We start from the raw sequence: 12217 nt of genomic DNA, 5'->3' as shown, positions 1-12217 counted from the left end.
ACAAAGACTTTCCTCTCTACTCTCAACTAGATAGTCACTTATACTCTTTGGAGCCAAAGCAACCGTCCCCAATAGAGGACATGCTGGTTATCTTCACCTCATGAGCCTTTGGGCCTTACGATGATATTAACGTGGCCGTTATGTTTATCATCATCTACTGCACAGCAGATGATTCCAGAAGGCAGAAACCCCCTTCTCACTTGCTTTTTTGGCCTTGGCCCCAAACCTGAGGCTTGTGCAAACTTGGTAAACACAAGACGTAGTCTGCCAGGGCAGTAATTCTGCACGTTGCAGTAGATGACCATGTTGTACCTACTGGGGGATTCTCATATCAAATCATTAGCCTTTGGATGCCTGGCTGGCTTAGTTGGTTAAGAGTCCAGCTCTTGATCTCTGCACAGGTCTTGACCTCAGGGTCGTGAGATTGAGCCCCATGTTGGGCTCTCCCTGGCTGTGGAGCCTACTTAAAAAAACGAAAAATAAAACATTAGCCCCTATCTTAAGTCTATGGTTAAAAAAAAGTTTTAGCAATGTTGTAGAGTTTCTACATTTGAGAGCCACATACCTTCCAGATAACAACAGATGTAGGATGTACTAAAGATCAAAAGAGCAAATCCAATTTTACTTTGTTAATTATTATTATTTTAAAGATTTTATTTATTTACTTGAGCGAGAGAGAACAAGTATACGAGCTGGGGGCAGTGGGGGCAGAAGGAGAGAGAGAATCTCAAGTGTGGGGCTCGATAGTAGATCCTATGCATGACCCTAAGATCACGAACTGGGCAGAAATCAAGAGTCAGATGTTCAACTGCCTGAGCCACCCAGGTGCCCCAATTTAATTTTTTTAATAAGCTCTACACCCAACATGGGGCTTGAACTCATGACCCAGAGGTCAAGAGTCACAAATTCTACTGAGTCAGCCAGGCTCCCCCGGCATATCCGAGTTTTAAACCCCCAAATTAATTAAGAAATGTGTCCTTATCTACAGCTAAAAACAAAACAAAACAAAACACAGAAACGAAACAAAACCCTACCTGGTAGACTCCTCTTTTTTTTTTTTCCCAACTTATTTTCAATTAACGAACACTGTTACAAACTTTTCCCATAAAGTTCTCCTTCTTCAGCAGCACCTCTCCATTCCCTTCCCCAAAGTAAACACTTTTAAGTTTGGCTGCCTTCCTTCCTGATCTTTTTCTGTACATCTAAATACTCATTCAGATTTGTGTTTTTACATAAAACAGGCTCAAATTATAACACTACTTTTCTCATGTAACCCAACTTTGAGATCTTTCTAGGGCATTACCCAAGAACTTCCCTCATGCTTTGCAATGGCTGCTTCATATCCCACAGTATAGAGGTGTCAACACAACCGACTTGACCGTTTCCCATTGGTGGACATTTAGACTGCTTTCAAAACCCTTACTATTAAGCAAAGACACAATAAACACCCTTGCATGCTGGGTTCCGAGGCCAGACTGCTGGGGTTAACCTTGGGTTCCACCATTACCCACTGGGGACCTTTAGCAAGGCACTCACCCCTGTTTCCTCAATTGTAAAATGGGGATGGTAAGAACAGCAATTTACCTCCTAGTTCCAACACCCGGAAAGTGCTTAGAACACGGCCTGGCACAGAGTTGAGCTATTCATTAACGCCAACCTTTCATAACTTTGTTCCTAGATCCAAATGTTTACTTGGGCCAGATTCCTAGAGGTGGGACTGCGTATTTAAAATTCTGTTACTGCAGAGCGCCTGGCTGACTCAGTATGTGGAGCACGTAACTCTTGACCTTGGGGTCCTAAGTCTGAGCCCCACATTGAGCATCAAGATTACTTTAGTAATAATAGAAAGAAAATTAAAAATAAAATTCTGTTACTGCAAAACTCTTAACTGTTTGTCATCAACTTACATTCCCACCAACTACAGCTTCCCCATTTCCCAAAGCCTTACCCAAAACTGGGTATTAGCAATCCCTTTACACTTTTGCTAATCTAATGAGCAAGAAAATAGCATCATGCTGTTTCAGTTTGCATTTCCAGATTGAAAATAAACATCTTTTCATTATTTCTTGGCCATTTGTGTATTTCTTTTTTCTTTTGTGAATTTCCTGTTCATATTCTTTATTCATTTTTGTCACTTCGAATTTTTTTCATCTATTTAAAAAAATACTTCAGGGCACCTGGGTGGTACTGTCGCTTAAGCATCCCAGTCTTGGTTTCAGCTCAGGTCATGGTTGTGGGATTGACCCCCACATCAGGCTCTGCACTCAGCGTGGAGTCTGCTCAAGATTCTCTTTCTACCCCCCTCTCTGCTCCTCCCACTCATGCTGTCTCTCTCTCTCTTCCAAATAAATAAAATCTTAAAAAAATATATAGGTGCCTGGGTGGCTCAGTTGGTTAAACAACTGCCTTCGGCTCAGGTCATGATCCTGGAGTCCCGGGATTAAGCCCCACGTCAGGCTCCTGCTTCTCCCTCTGACCTTAATGCACTCTCTCTCTCTCTCATTCTCTCTCTCAAATAAATAAATAAAATCTTTAAAAAAAAAATACTCCTGTTACTTTTAATGTGTAGTAAATACTCTAGAAAACTGCTCGAAAGAGAATTTTCATGGAAGAAATTTCAGTTTTAGAAAGTATAATAAAAGTTCACTGTCTAAAATATAAATGGAATGAGGAGATAGGTTGGAGCTAGGATAGGAAGGTCGGACTCCTGAGAGATTCCAGAACATATGCTCCTGGGCACGTCACTGAAAACAAGAGAGCTGGACCCCAATGTCTGTGGCCGCTCTAACTCCCTTTCCCGGGTGGATGGTGACGGGGTCCAATTCCAGAGACCTGAGCTCATCAACATCCATAAAGCGGTCTGTCCTTTCTTCCGGCCTTCCCAGTCTTCCTTTCATCTTACCTGCTTTTCTTTCTGCTTTTCCAACTGACGACGCAACTGAGCCAGCCCGCCCATCGCCCAGGCAGCTGACTTACTCTGACTGCACCCTTACTCCTGGTGCCCTTCTTCAGACACCTCGGGAACCAAGTCCTACGGTGCTGATTCTTTTTTTCCACAAGTAATCTTTTAAAAGCTTTTTCATAATACACACTTCTAAACAAAGGCATTTTTTTGTGACAAACTGAAAACTTTTGTTAATATTTTTTTTCCTCAAGGCATGGTTTAATAACAAATCTACTTTTCTGGAATTAATATTTCAAGGTAGAAAAGTAAAACCCACACATGGTACAACAGAATAAATTATAAATGAGATCATCAGACAATGCCGCAGCAATAAAACTGGTTCATTTTCAATTCTATTCAGACTTGCTTACCATACATAATCAGAACATTATATGCATATGTTGACAGAAACAATAAACACATGACCTTTTGGAAAAACATCTATGTTTGGCATTAATTGAACTTGAAAGGGTAACATATCCAGAGATGTTTAATTATGACTTACCTTTTTTAGAACTATTTTTCCTGGTTATAAAATTAATGCATGTATGTAAGATACTTGCAAAATTACTTTTTAAATTACAAAAGAGAAAAAAAGAACCACTCAGAATCAACTAAACTAATTTTTAACTCTCTAGAGTATGGTTCTTGTTTTTCCTTCTGATTTTTACATAATAGAATCACACTATAAATATCTAAATTTTTTTTTCTATTGATAGGTTATAAACATTATCTCACATCTGCATTTACCCTTAAAATCTACTTAAGTCAACAGAACTCTCATACATTAATATCAAATCCTATTGTTTCATTTTACATTCCCTTCTGGTTTTAAGTTTAGGTAATAAAATAAACAGTGATTTCCAAATCGGACTGGGCAACAAACAGGACATACCTTTCTCCGATCCTTAAGAATCCTGTCCAAGCTCTCTTCGTTAACTTTGCTTGCATAGTCATAAAAACTGTTTTTTTTTAAAAGAAAATACATTTTATTAAAGTCATATGGTATTTTGGAAATGAATATACTTAGCCTCATGTGTCTATGGGTCCCTGGATCCTAAAAGTTGGTAATCAAGACATAAAGATACAATTGCTTATCTTCAACAGATAACCAGAGAAATCAATCTCAGTGCTTTATTGATGATATATCTTTTGCATCAAAGAATACTCAAGAGACTGTTACATTCAAAAGGTATTACTTCCACATGTGGGAGATACTGATAGCAAGTAATTAGAAAACGTGTGGTTTCCAATGGCTGTGACATCTTTTCCTTGTTTCTAAGTATCAGTTACTTATGGGGGAAAAAAGAATACAGGAGCTTATTTTCTGAGAAATGCAGAAGGGAAATGAACATCTGTTGAATGGTTAAGAGGCCTGGCTGCATGCTTTCTCAACTTATTTCTTTTCATTCCTGCTTCAGTGCTGGTAAATAGGTATTACTGCAGCCCAACGTGTCCCAAGTTTTATTCCCAGTTTTGTAGGTAAAGATACTTAAGTGACTTGCCCCAAACTATACAGGTGGAAGATGGAAGAGCTGGGCTTTGAAGCCAGGTCTGCCCCTCAAACAGACCTAGCCGACCAGGATCCTACAGTAAGCAGGCATAATGATGTTTGGGTTTTTCTACCACTGACTGTGCTTTTAGGAATCCCATTCTTGGGACACCGGGGGTGGCTCAGTTGGTTAAGCGTCTGCTTCAGGCTCAGGTCATGATCCCTGGGTCCTCGTATCGAGTCCCTCTTCACGCTCCTTGCTCAACAGGGAGCTTGCTTCTCCCTCTCCCTCTACTCCTCCCTGCACTCATTCTCCCTGTCTCTCTAATAAATAAAATCTTTTTTAAAAAAAAGGGAAAGCCATCCTTCCTCCCTCAACCCACAACCATTAGGCCCAGGCCTTATAAAGCAGTAAGAAGTTCGAGAAATGGTCAAAACAAAACAAAACAAACAAAGAAAACCCACTGAACTGGGAGTCAAGAGATACTAGCCCCAGCCCAGCTCTGCTTCTCACTGCATGATCCTGGGCAAGCCACTGAACCTACGTGCTCTCCACTTCCCTCTATACAGAAGAAAGAGTCTGGAGCAGACACATGACTTCTAAGGTTTCCTTCCACTGTAAGAATTATAGGTATGTAATTTAAACTTAGTTAAATCCCTCTGAGACAATTTTACTGACAGCCTTACATGCAATTCCTCAGAAGGGCAAAACAGGGCACACCTAGAAGAGCTTCGCAGAGTCAGGGCCAAATCAGACACTTGTGTGGACCAAACATAGCCAATGTGTGAACCATGGCCTGAATCCTTTCATTTGCTCGGAGATTCTTCTCGAACAAACTGCTTGTCTTGCTTCCCACTCCTCTTTCAGTTACATGCAAACCTAAAAGTGATGAGGATCTTGGCTGCCTTTAGACTTTGTCCACAGGTAAACTTCCTGCATGAGGACAATCTTCTAAAATAATAAATGGATGGGTATCTGTGTGTGGTGGGGCGGGGGCCCCCCAGCAGTTCTTGGGTGCAAGGGCCTAGGTATGTGGGTCAGCTAAGAACAGGACAGGGACCAGGGTGAAAGCTGCAGGGGACACACAGCAGGAACAGCCAGGCACCAAGGGTTGGCAGTTGTTAGAGAAGGGAGTGCTGACCAAGAATGCCGAATCCTACTCCGGGAAGGGAAGTACTGGCTGCTGGGAAGGTAGAACATGCTGGGCCGGGGGGTGCTGAAGGAGCTGAAATCATCACACCAGCCAGCAGGTGGAGGGCTCTGGGGCTGAGAGAGCAGACAGAGGCCTGCATATTGGTGGGGAGAAGTCTAGTGGATGGGGGTACTGGCCCTTGTCTCTCTCACCCGCCACACATCTGTCATTTGCTGCCTCCCTTCGGAATGTCGCTCCTCCCATTTCTTTCTCTTGCTGTCCTTTAGTTGGTCTTAGTATGTAACTAGTGTATGTTAACACATACATGCAAAAAGAAAGTTCCATGTTTCCTTTCCTTGCATTTTAAAGTTGAACACTGAACATGTTTTATTCTTCTTAAAAACACCCATTAAATTCTTTTATCTGTATGGGATTCTTGACTAACTTCCTGCTCTGTGGCTGAAAAGCCCTTGCTTGGGAGGCTGCTGGAGTAGACTCTCACTGTAAATCATGGAGGCCAAGATTTACACCATCCCTCCCCTATCTCTAACCTTACACACACTGGACACTCAATAAACAAGTGAATTTGGATGCCCTCAGTTACACCTGGGACTTCATAGCCACAATCAGGTACAAGCCTAAATTCAATAGTTTTTAATCAATTAATCTTTCAATAAGGACTAAAAGTGACAAAGGAAGATGTGGCTTACCTAAAAAGCTTTGAACACGGCTGATGATTATGGATTTCTGTAATTAGAAAGAAGGAACACAGCTTAGTTAATCATGTAAGACACAGGCAAGTACAAAATAGCCTACTTGTTTGTTTACTGAAACCTCAAACAATAAAAAGACAGTTTTCCTCTCCCATATAGGTGCTGCATGTACACTAGTGAGGGCAGTGTGTCTTCTCAACACTGAAACTCAGGGACACCTTTTCAGGACGAATTAAGCTGGAGAACACGTTCTGTTTCCATTTACCCATGGCTGATGAGCACATAGCCGAAAGCTTTTACTCAGGAACACACAGCCGTTGTGCGCCCTCATGCAATCTCACCTAGTTAAACAAAGCATAAGAGGGAAAAGTAACAGCTAACTGAAAGCATTTAATCAAAGCGGATAAGCAGGGTGAGGGCAGCTTGGGGAGAGGAGGGCCTAACCTCCCTACAACCAATAACCCAGAACAAGCTGGGCCAGGCGTCCTGAACGTCCTGAACGGAAAGAGAGGAGAAAGCTCTGGACGCCTGTTAACCCCTTCAAAGATGGTCAACACCAAGGGAAATAGTCCTTTGTAAGGCAGATCCTAACAGCTTCTGGAAAGACTGCTCTGATTACCCAGAGGAAACAAGTCCTTCAGGCTCATCAGGGGGCTTAGGATCTGGGTGGCTTTCTAAGACCATGAGACTAATTAACCACTCGATCCTATTCCTAACATTCTTCGAGACAGAAACTCATCACCTGCTGTCTAAAAAGCCACAGCCACAGAGCTCCAGGCTGCCACTTTAACACAATTAAAATGAAACCATGACCCTGGTGGCCATGGGACTCTGCCCGTTAGCTTCTGTACTGATGTCAATGCTGCAAAAACATACGCACAGATGCAATCCTTCCACTGGAAAGACAAGCTTCCTTGCCTGGCATGGCTGTTGACACAGTGATGCAAATAAGAAAACTTCATCCAGAAATTGTTCCTTCTTTTACCACCAGCAATAATACAGTGTGCCATCCTATATTATTTCTGAGGTACTATGAGTAAATTAATTAGAATGTGGAACATTTTTAGCAAAAACTTTACAGAGGGCTCAGGAAAAAGAAAGAAAAGCCCACCTTCTCCTTTAAAGGAACGAATATTTCTTAAAAACCCTACAGTGGATCTGGATTCCCAAACACACAGTGCTGTCATCAACTGCCCCAGCAGACTTCTGTCGTGATTTACAACCGGGATTAGCAGCACACTTAAGATACGCCCTAGATATCATGTGGCATTTGCTAAAGAAAGTTGGACCTTTCTCTGTAAGACTTTTTGCAATGCCTAAACCCTCCGTGGAAAAAACAGGGTGAAGGCCTCGAACATGATCAGGATGCAGACTGCAACGAAGCTGGCAGGCACACTGGCGGATAGACCGCTGGAAACCGGCAGGAGCAGGGCAGCCCTGCGTGGGATTCCAGAGTCGGCCACGCCTCTGCAGTTCATCCACACGGCAGACTGCTCTTCATGTAGGTATGACTGCACTCATTCCCTTAGCAGTCCTCCCCAGCCCCCCGCCCCACCCCCACCTCCGCCTAGTCTCACTGATCTTCCTACCTCTGCTTCTCCTCTCCTGATGGAGACTCAACAGTTCCACTACTCCCTCCTCCATCCTTTCCAGTAACTGCAGTGGCATCATCTAATTAACTAAGGAAGCTCTTCCGTGGCTGCCTGCTCCCTCCCCTTCTAGAACTAAGGGTAGACAACTCTGCTGAAAGTGAGTCAGCCCAGCTTTTAAAATTAATATGCAGTTAACACAGAATGCGACACATCGTGTTCAAAATGTAGCACTCTGGATGCAGTCCTTACTGTACAGAGTAAAAGTGTCCGTGCGTGGATTCAGTCATTTGCAATAAATAACAACTTCAGTAGACTCAATTTTATTTAAAACATCTTATTCTGAAGTTAGGCTATGCAAGAAAATTTCTTGATACCACTGGTCTGGAATACTACTCAGGGCACTTGACCTAACCTTTGGCCTTCCAACCTAGGTTTGGAGTCCCTGTTTCTATTTCGAACATGTACTTAGTTTCAAAAGAAAACTACTGCAATGGTAACAGTGCACCTAAGATAACACCAGTAAATACTTTGCCCATGAGAGCCACAACTGTTTCATGCAATGAACGGAATATAGTTAATAAATTAAACGTTGTGCAGCAGAAGATGGTTGTCATGGCGCTGCATTAACTGGGGCTCTATCGACTGGTACTTCTCTGTATCTACAGTACCATGGAAACGTATTTACTGAAAGAACCAGAAGGTTTATGAATCAGATACAGTGCATGAAGCTGTAGAATTTGATTATTTACAATTCTACTTCTTTTAAAATAAATAAATAGCCAGAATATTCAACAGAAGTACTATTTTTATGGTCACACTAGGTAACAGAGCTCTTTCTTGCTTGGTGTGCTGTCTGTTAACTACGTCTGACATTTTAACCTTCGCATACCAAATTAGTTTTGAAAATCCAAGTGCAAACAATAAAACTACACCCATGTTCCATGAAACCAAATTCTCCATTTTAGGATTTTAAAGAGTTACAAGAAATAAAAACAAAACCTCAGTGAAAGAACAGCTGGAGACAGTATATTGAGTCTTTATTTAACAAGTCAGTATTGTGAGGAATGGGTCTTATCGTATGGGTCCTTGAGGAAATGAACTGTTCCTTGTTTTCCCCCAATCCTAACCCCACCTCAATCCTCATCCTGGCCTCCCAACCCATATCCTAGAAGGCTATCAGAACTGGAAGGCTTGAAATTGATGATGTGGTCGCAACATAACCTAACCTTCCAGCAATACTTCAAACCAAACCACTCACCTTCACACATTCTGTATTTTCTCCACATAGAAACAGGCCAGATTACCTGTATATCTTGTGTACTCCCTGCTCTGTGTTCCCCTGAACCCACTGCCCCCCTGACCCTAAGTTCACTGCCTTCAGGATACCTTTACTCTCTACTACCTTTACCCCCTAGCAGGGAGGGGATTTTCTCTGTTCCTTTCTTATAGTACTCATCTTGTACAGTTGTCTGAGACTTCTGTGCACTTGTCCTATCCTGCCCCGCTCCAGGAATTAGGGATGCACCTGGGTACTCCTCTCCTTGCCTGGCACACGCTTCACACACAGACGGTTAGTAAATGGTGGTGGCCTAAGTGAAGCACCCCTTGCTGAGACCTGAGTATCAGGATACGCTGTTTGGTGACATGCTCAATGTGCAGCTGGAAGGAGTCTGATCCCTATTTATCGAAAGGAGACTGATCCAAAGAGGAAAAAAAAAGAAAGACACAGAGAGAGAGAGAGAAACTGATCCAAAGATAGTCAGTGCATCTATAAACACTCCTTCATCTTCCCCAACAATCAACCCAAAACTATTTGGATTGTCCTCCAGAAGGCTGGGTAGATTTAGCCAATAGCTCTTATAAACAAGTATGAACACCTTTGGCAGATCCCTCCAGGAAGGACCAGCCCAAAAGATCCTTGCATTTCAGTGTGTGGTGATGTCGACAATGGGGAACAGCCCAGTATGCGATCTAAGGGTGACTGTGGTTTTGAAGAGACCATCATGAGCAAGAGCAGACAGCGATTCAATAAAAGACCAGTTGGTGGATAAGAGCTTTATAGACTACCCAACCTTACAGCCACCACTGCACGTTCACACTCCTAAAGCATTTCATACCAGCTATCAGTGCAAACGATTTGCATTGTGATTTTAGCTGCTTTTTATGTACTCTTTTTATCTTTCAGATTAAAACCAGTTAAGGACCAAAGAACAAAACAAACAGCATTGATACAGAAAAAATATTCCTAAGCTAGGTGATAAACTCACCAATTACTTGCAGAAATTCTGTGTTGCTGATTTGTGAGTCACTGATGCTAAAGGTTTCTTCTTGTCTTACTTCTCCCAGCAGAAATCCTTCCTGAAAGTAATTAAAAAAAAAAAAAAAAAGATAGTTGCAGACTAAAAGTATTTTTTACTGGAATTAAGACGAATTGAGAGCATTATAATTTTAAAATAATTTTGACATTAATCCAAATAAGCTTTCTATTCTATAAACCAAGAAGACTAAAGTAGTCTGAGATGTACCTATTATCTAGATTGCTTGGAAAAAGGATTCCATACACAATGAAATATTTTAATCCCTTAAAAAACACCCTGTTTTTTTGAAGCAAAAATAAGCAGAGTGAATCCACTTCCTAAATCCTACCGAGTGTAATAACCAACATCAAAAAAGCTCAGGAAGCAGAAATATTCCAAGGTTGTTTTCCTGTAACAGCATATAATTTATTTCATTGTTTTAAAAGCCCTGTTAACGATACAAGGATAAAGAAGTTAACACAATGCACAACGAACTGCTCTTGTACAGGGTGTGGGAAATGAGAATTTCAGCAAATAAATCACTCACATGAACGTTCTTCCTCAATAAACGCTGAGGTTACTTTCTTTACACCTTTGGTGAACACAGGCCATAAATTCTGGATTACGCAGCACATAACCTGCTGTGGGAGCACTTGCTGTCATGTTGAGCACAAGCACGGTGCAGAACATTAACTCTATGTGCCTCGGCAACTTCCCTATGAGGATGGGCTAACAGGATGCCTTGCAATCTCCTTTCTTGGGAGAACCACATGGCTTGCTCCTTCCCTCCATCTGGCTTTTTACTCAAACAGCACCTTATCAGAGAGGCCTTCCCTGGCCAATGTAACAAAAACAGGGCACACCAGACACTCTGTCCCCTGTGTTTTCCTCTCAGTCTTCTCCCACTTGCCACATCTTTACATTAACAAATGCCTATACCTACTAAAATCTAAGCCCTGGGGGCGCCTGGGTGGCTCAGTGGGTTAAGCCGCTGCCTTCGGCTCAGGTCATGATCTCAGGGTCTGGGATCCAGTCCCGCATGGGGCTCTCTGCTCAGCGGGGAGCCTGCTTCCTCCTCTCTCTCTCTCTGCCTACCTCTCTGCCTACTTGTGATCTCTCTCTGTCAAATAAATAAATAAAATCTTTAAAAAAAAAAAAATCTAAGCCCTGTGAGAGGGACTTTGTGCCTGTATACCTCAGCAACTAGCACAGTGCCCAACACACAGCAGGTGCTCAGTACATACTGGCTGAGAGTATCTGTGGGAACAGTGACCTTGTACTATGTACCTTTCTATTCCAGGCTGACCCTTCGAATCAAATACAGAGATTGCCTAGTTTAAAAACACTCCCAGTTGGAATCTGTGGGGGTGAGGAGGGAGGGACAGATGCTTTACAGCATAGCTTTTGTATTGGAATAGGGGAGGGAGTGTCCTAAGTTCCCAAACTATCACGTATAGGGCTTTTCTCAATCTTGAGTAATATACAAATCTCCCTTAAAAAAATTCTCTCAAACCTGAAGCAATATCTATGACTACTAGCTTGAGAAATAGTGACTAAATAAGCTTGTTTTATCCAACGAAAGCCTTTCAGTTAAGAATTCTCACTACACAAGAGCAGCTTTCTCTTTATAACAAGTTAATAAAGATTAAGGTGAAAGCAATTTTTTAAAATTCCTACAGAACTTTACATTTTAAGAACATATATCCAGATTCCTAATGTTCCACAGTCTAGGGATGCTAAATTTAGAAAATAAAAATATAGGATACTGTTAAATTTGAATTTCAGATAAACAAACAATTTTGTGTAATATTTAGGATATACTTACTCTAAAAAATTATTTCCTATTTATCTGAAATTCAATTTATCGGAGTGCCCTATATTTTATCTGGGACCTCTATCATAGTCCTCAGTTTGAAAAAGTCAACAATGACAGCAAGACATTCTAAAGCAAAGTATGAACCAGTGCTTCTTTTCTGCTAGTCTGGATTGTCCGAACACTGTTACTTTATAGAAGGAGGAGGCAAACTACGGTGTGTGGGTTAAATC

General features: G+C 41.8%; 1 protein-coding gene across 1 annotated transcript in view; it reads right to left on the bottom strand.

Moving 5' to 3' along the window:
* ABRAXAS2 (abraxas 2, BRISC complex subunit) overlaps positions 1-12217 on the bottom strand; it is a 29530-nt gene that overhangs the window by 14743 nt on the left and 2570 nt on the right. The window contains exons 2-4 of the mRNA XM_082721684.1: positions 10142-10232; positions 6280-6316; positions 3840-3906 (exon numbers count right to left, since the gene is read on the bottom strand). Of these exons, the coding sequence (XP_082577810.1) occupies positions 3840-3906; positions 6280-6316; positions 10142-10232 (195 nt within the window). The remainder of the gene's footprint in view (positions 1-3839; positions 3907-6279; positions 6317-10141; positions 10233-12217) is intronic.

This window comes from Mustela nivalis, assembly GCF_964662115.1.
Source record: "Mustela nivalis genome assembly, chromosome: 2".
Taxonomy (NCBI): domain Eukaryota; kingdom Metazoa; phylum Chordata; class Mammalia; order Carnivora; family Mustelidae; genus Mustela; species Mustela nivalis.
The sequence above is the reverse complement of the archived record's forward strand: the minus strand, read 5'-3'. Positions and strand labels throughout refer to the sequence as shown.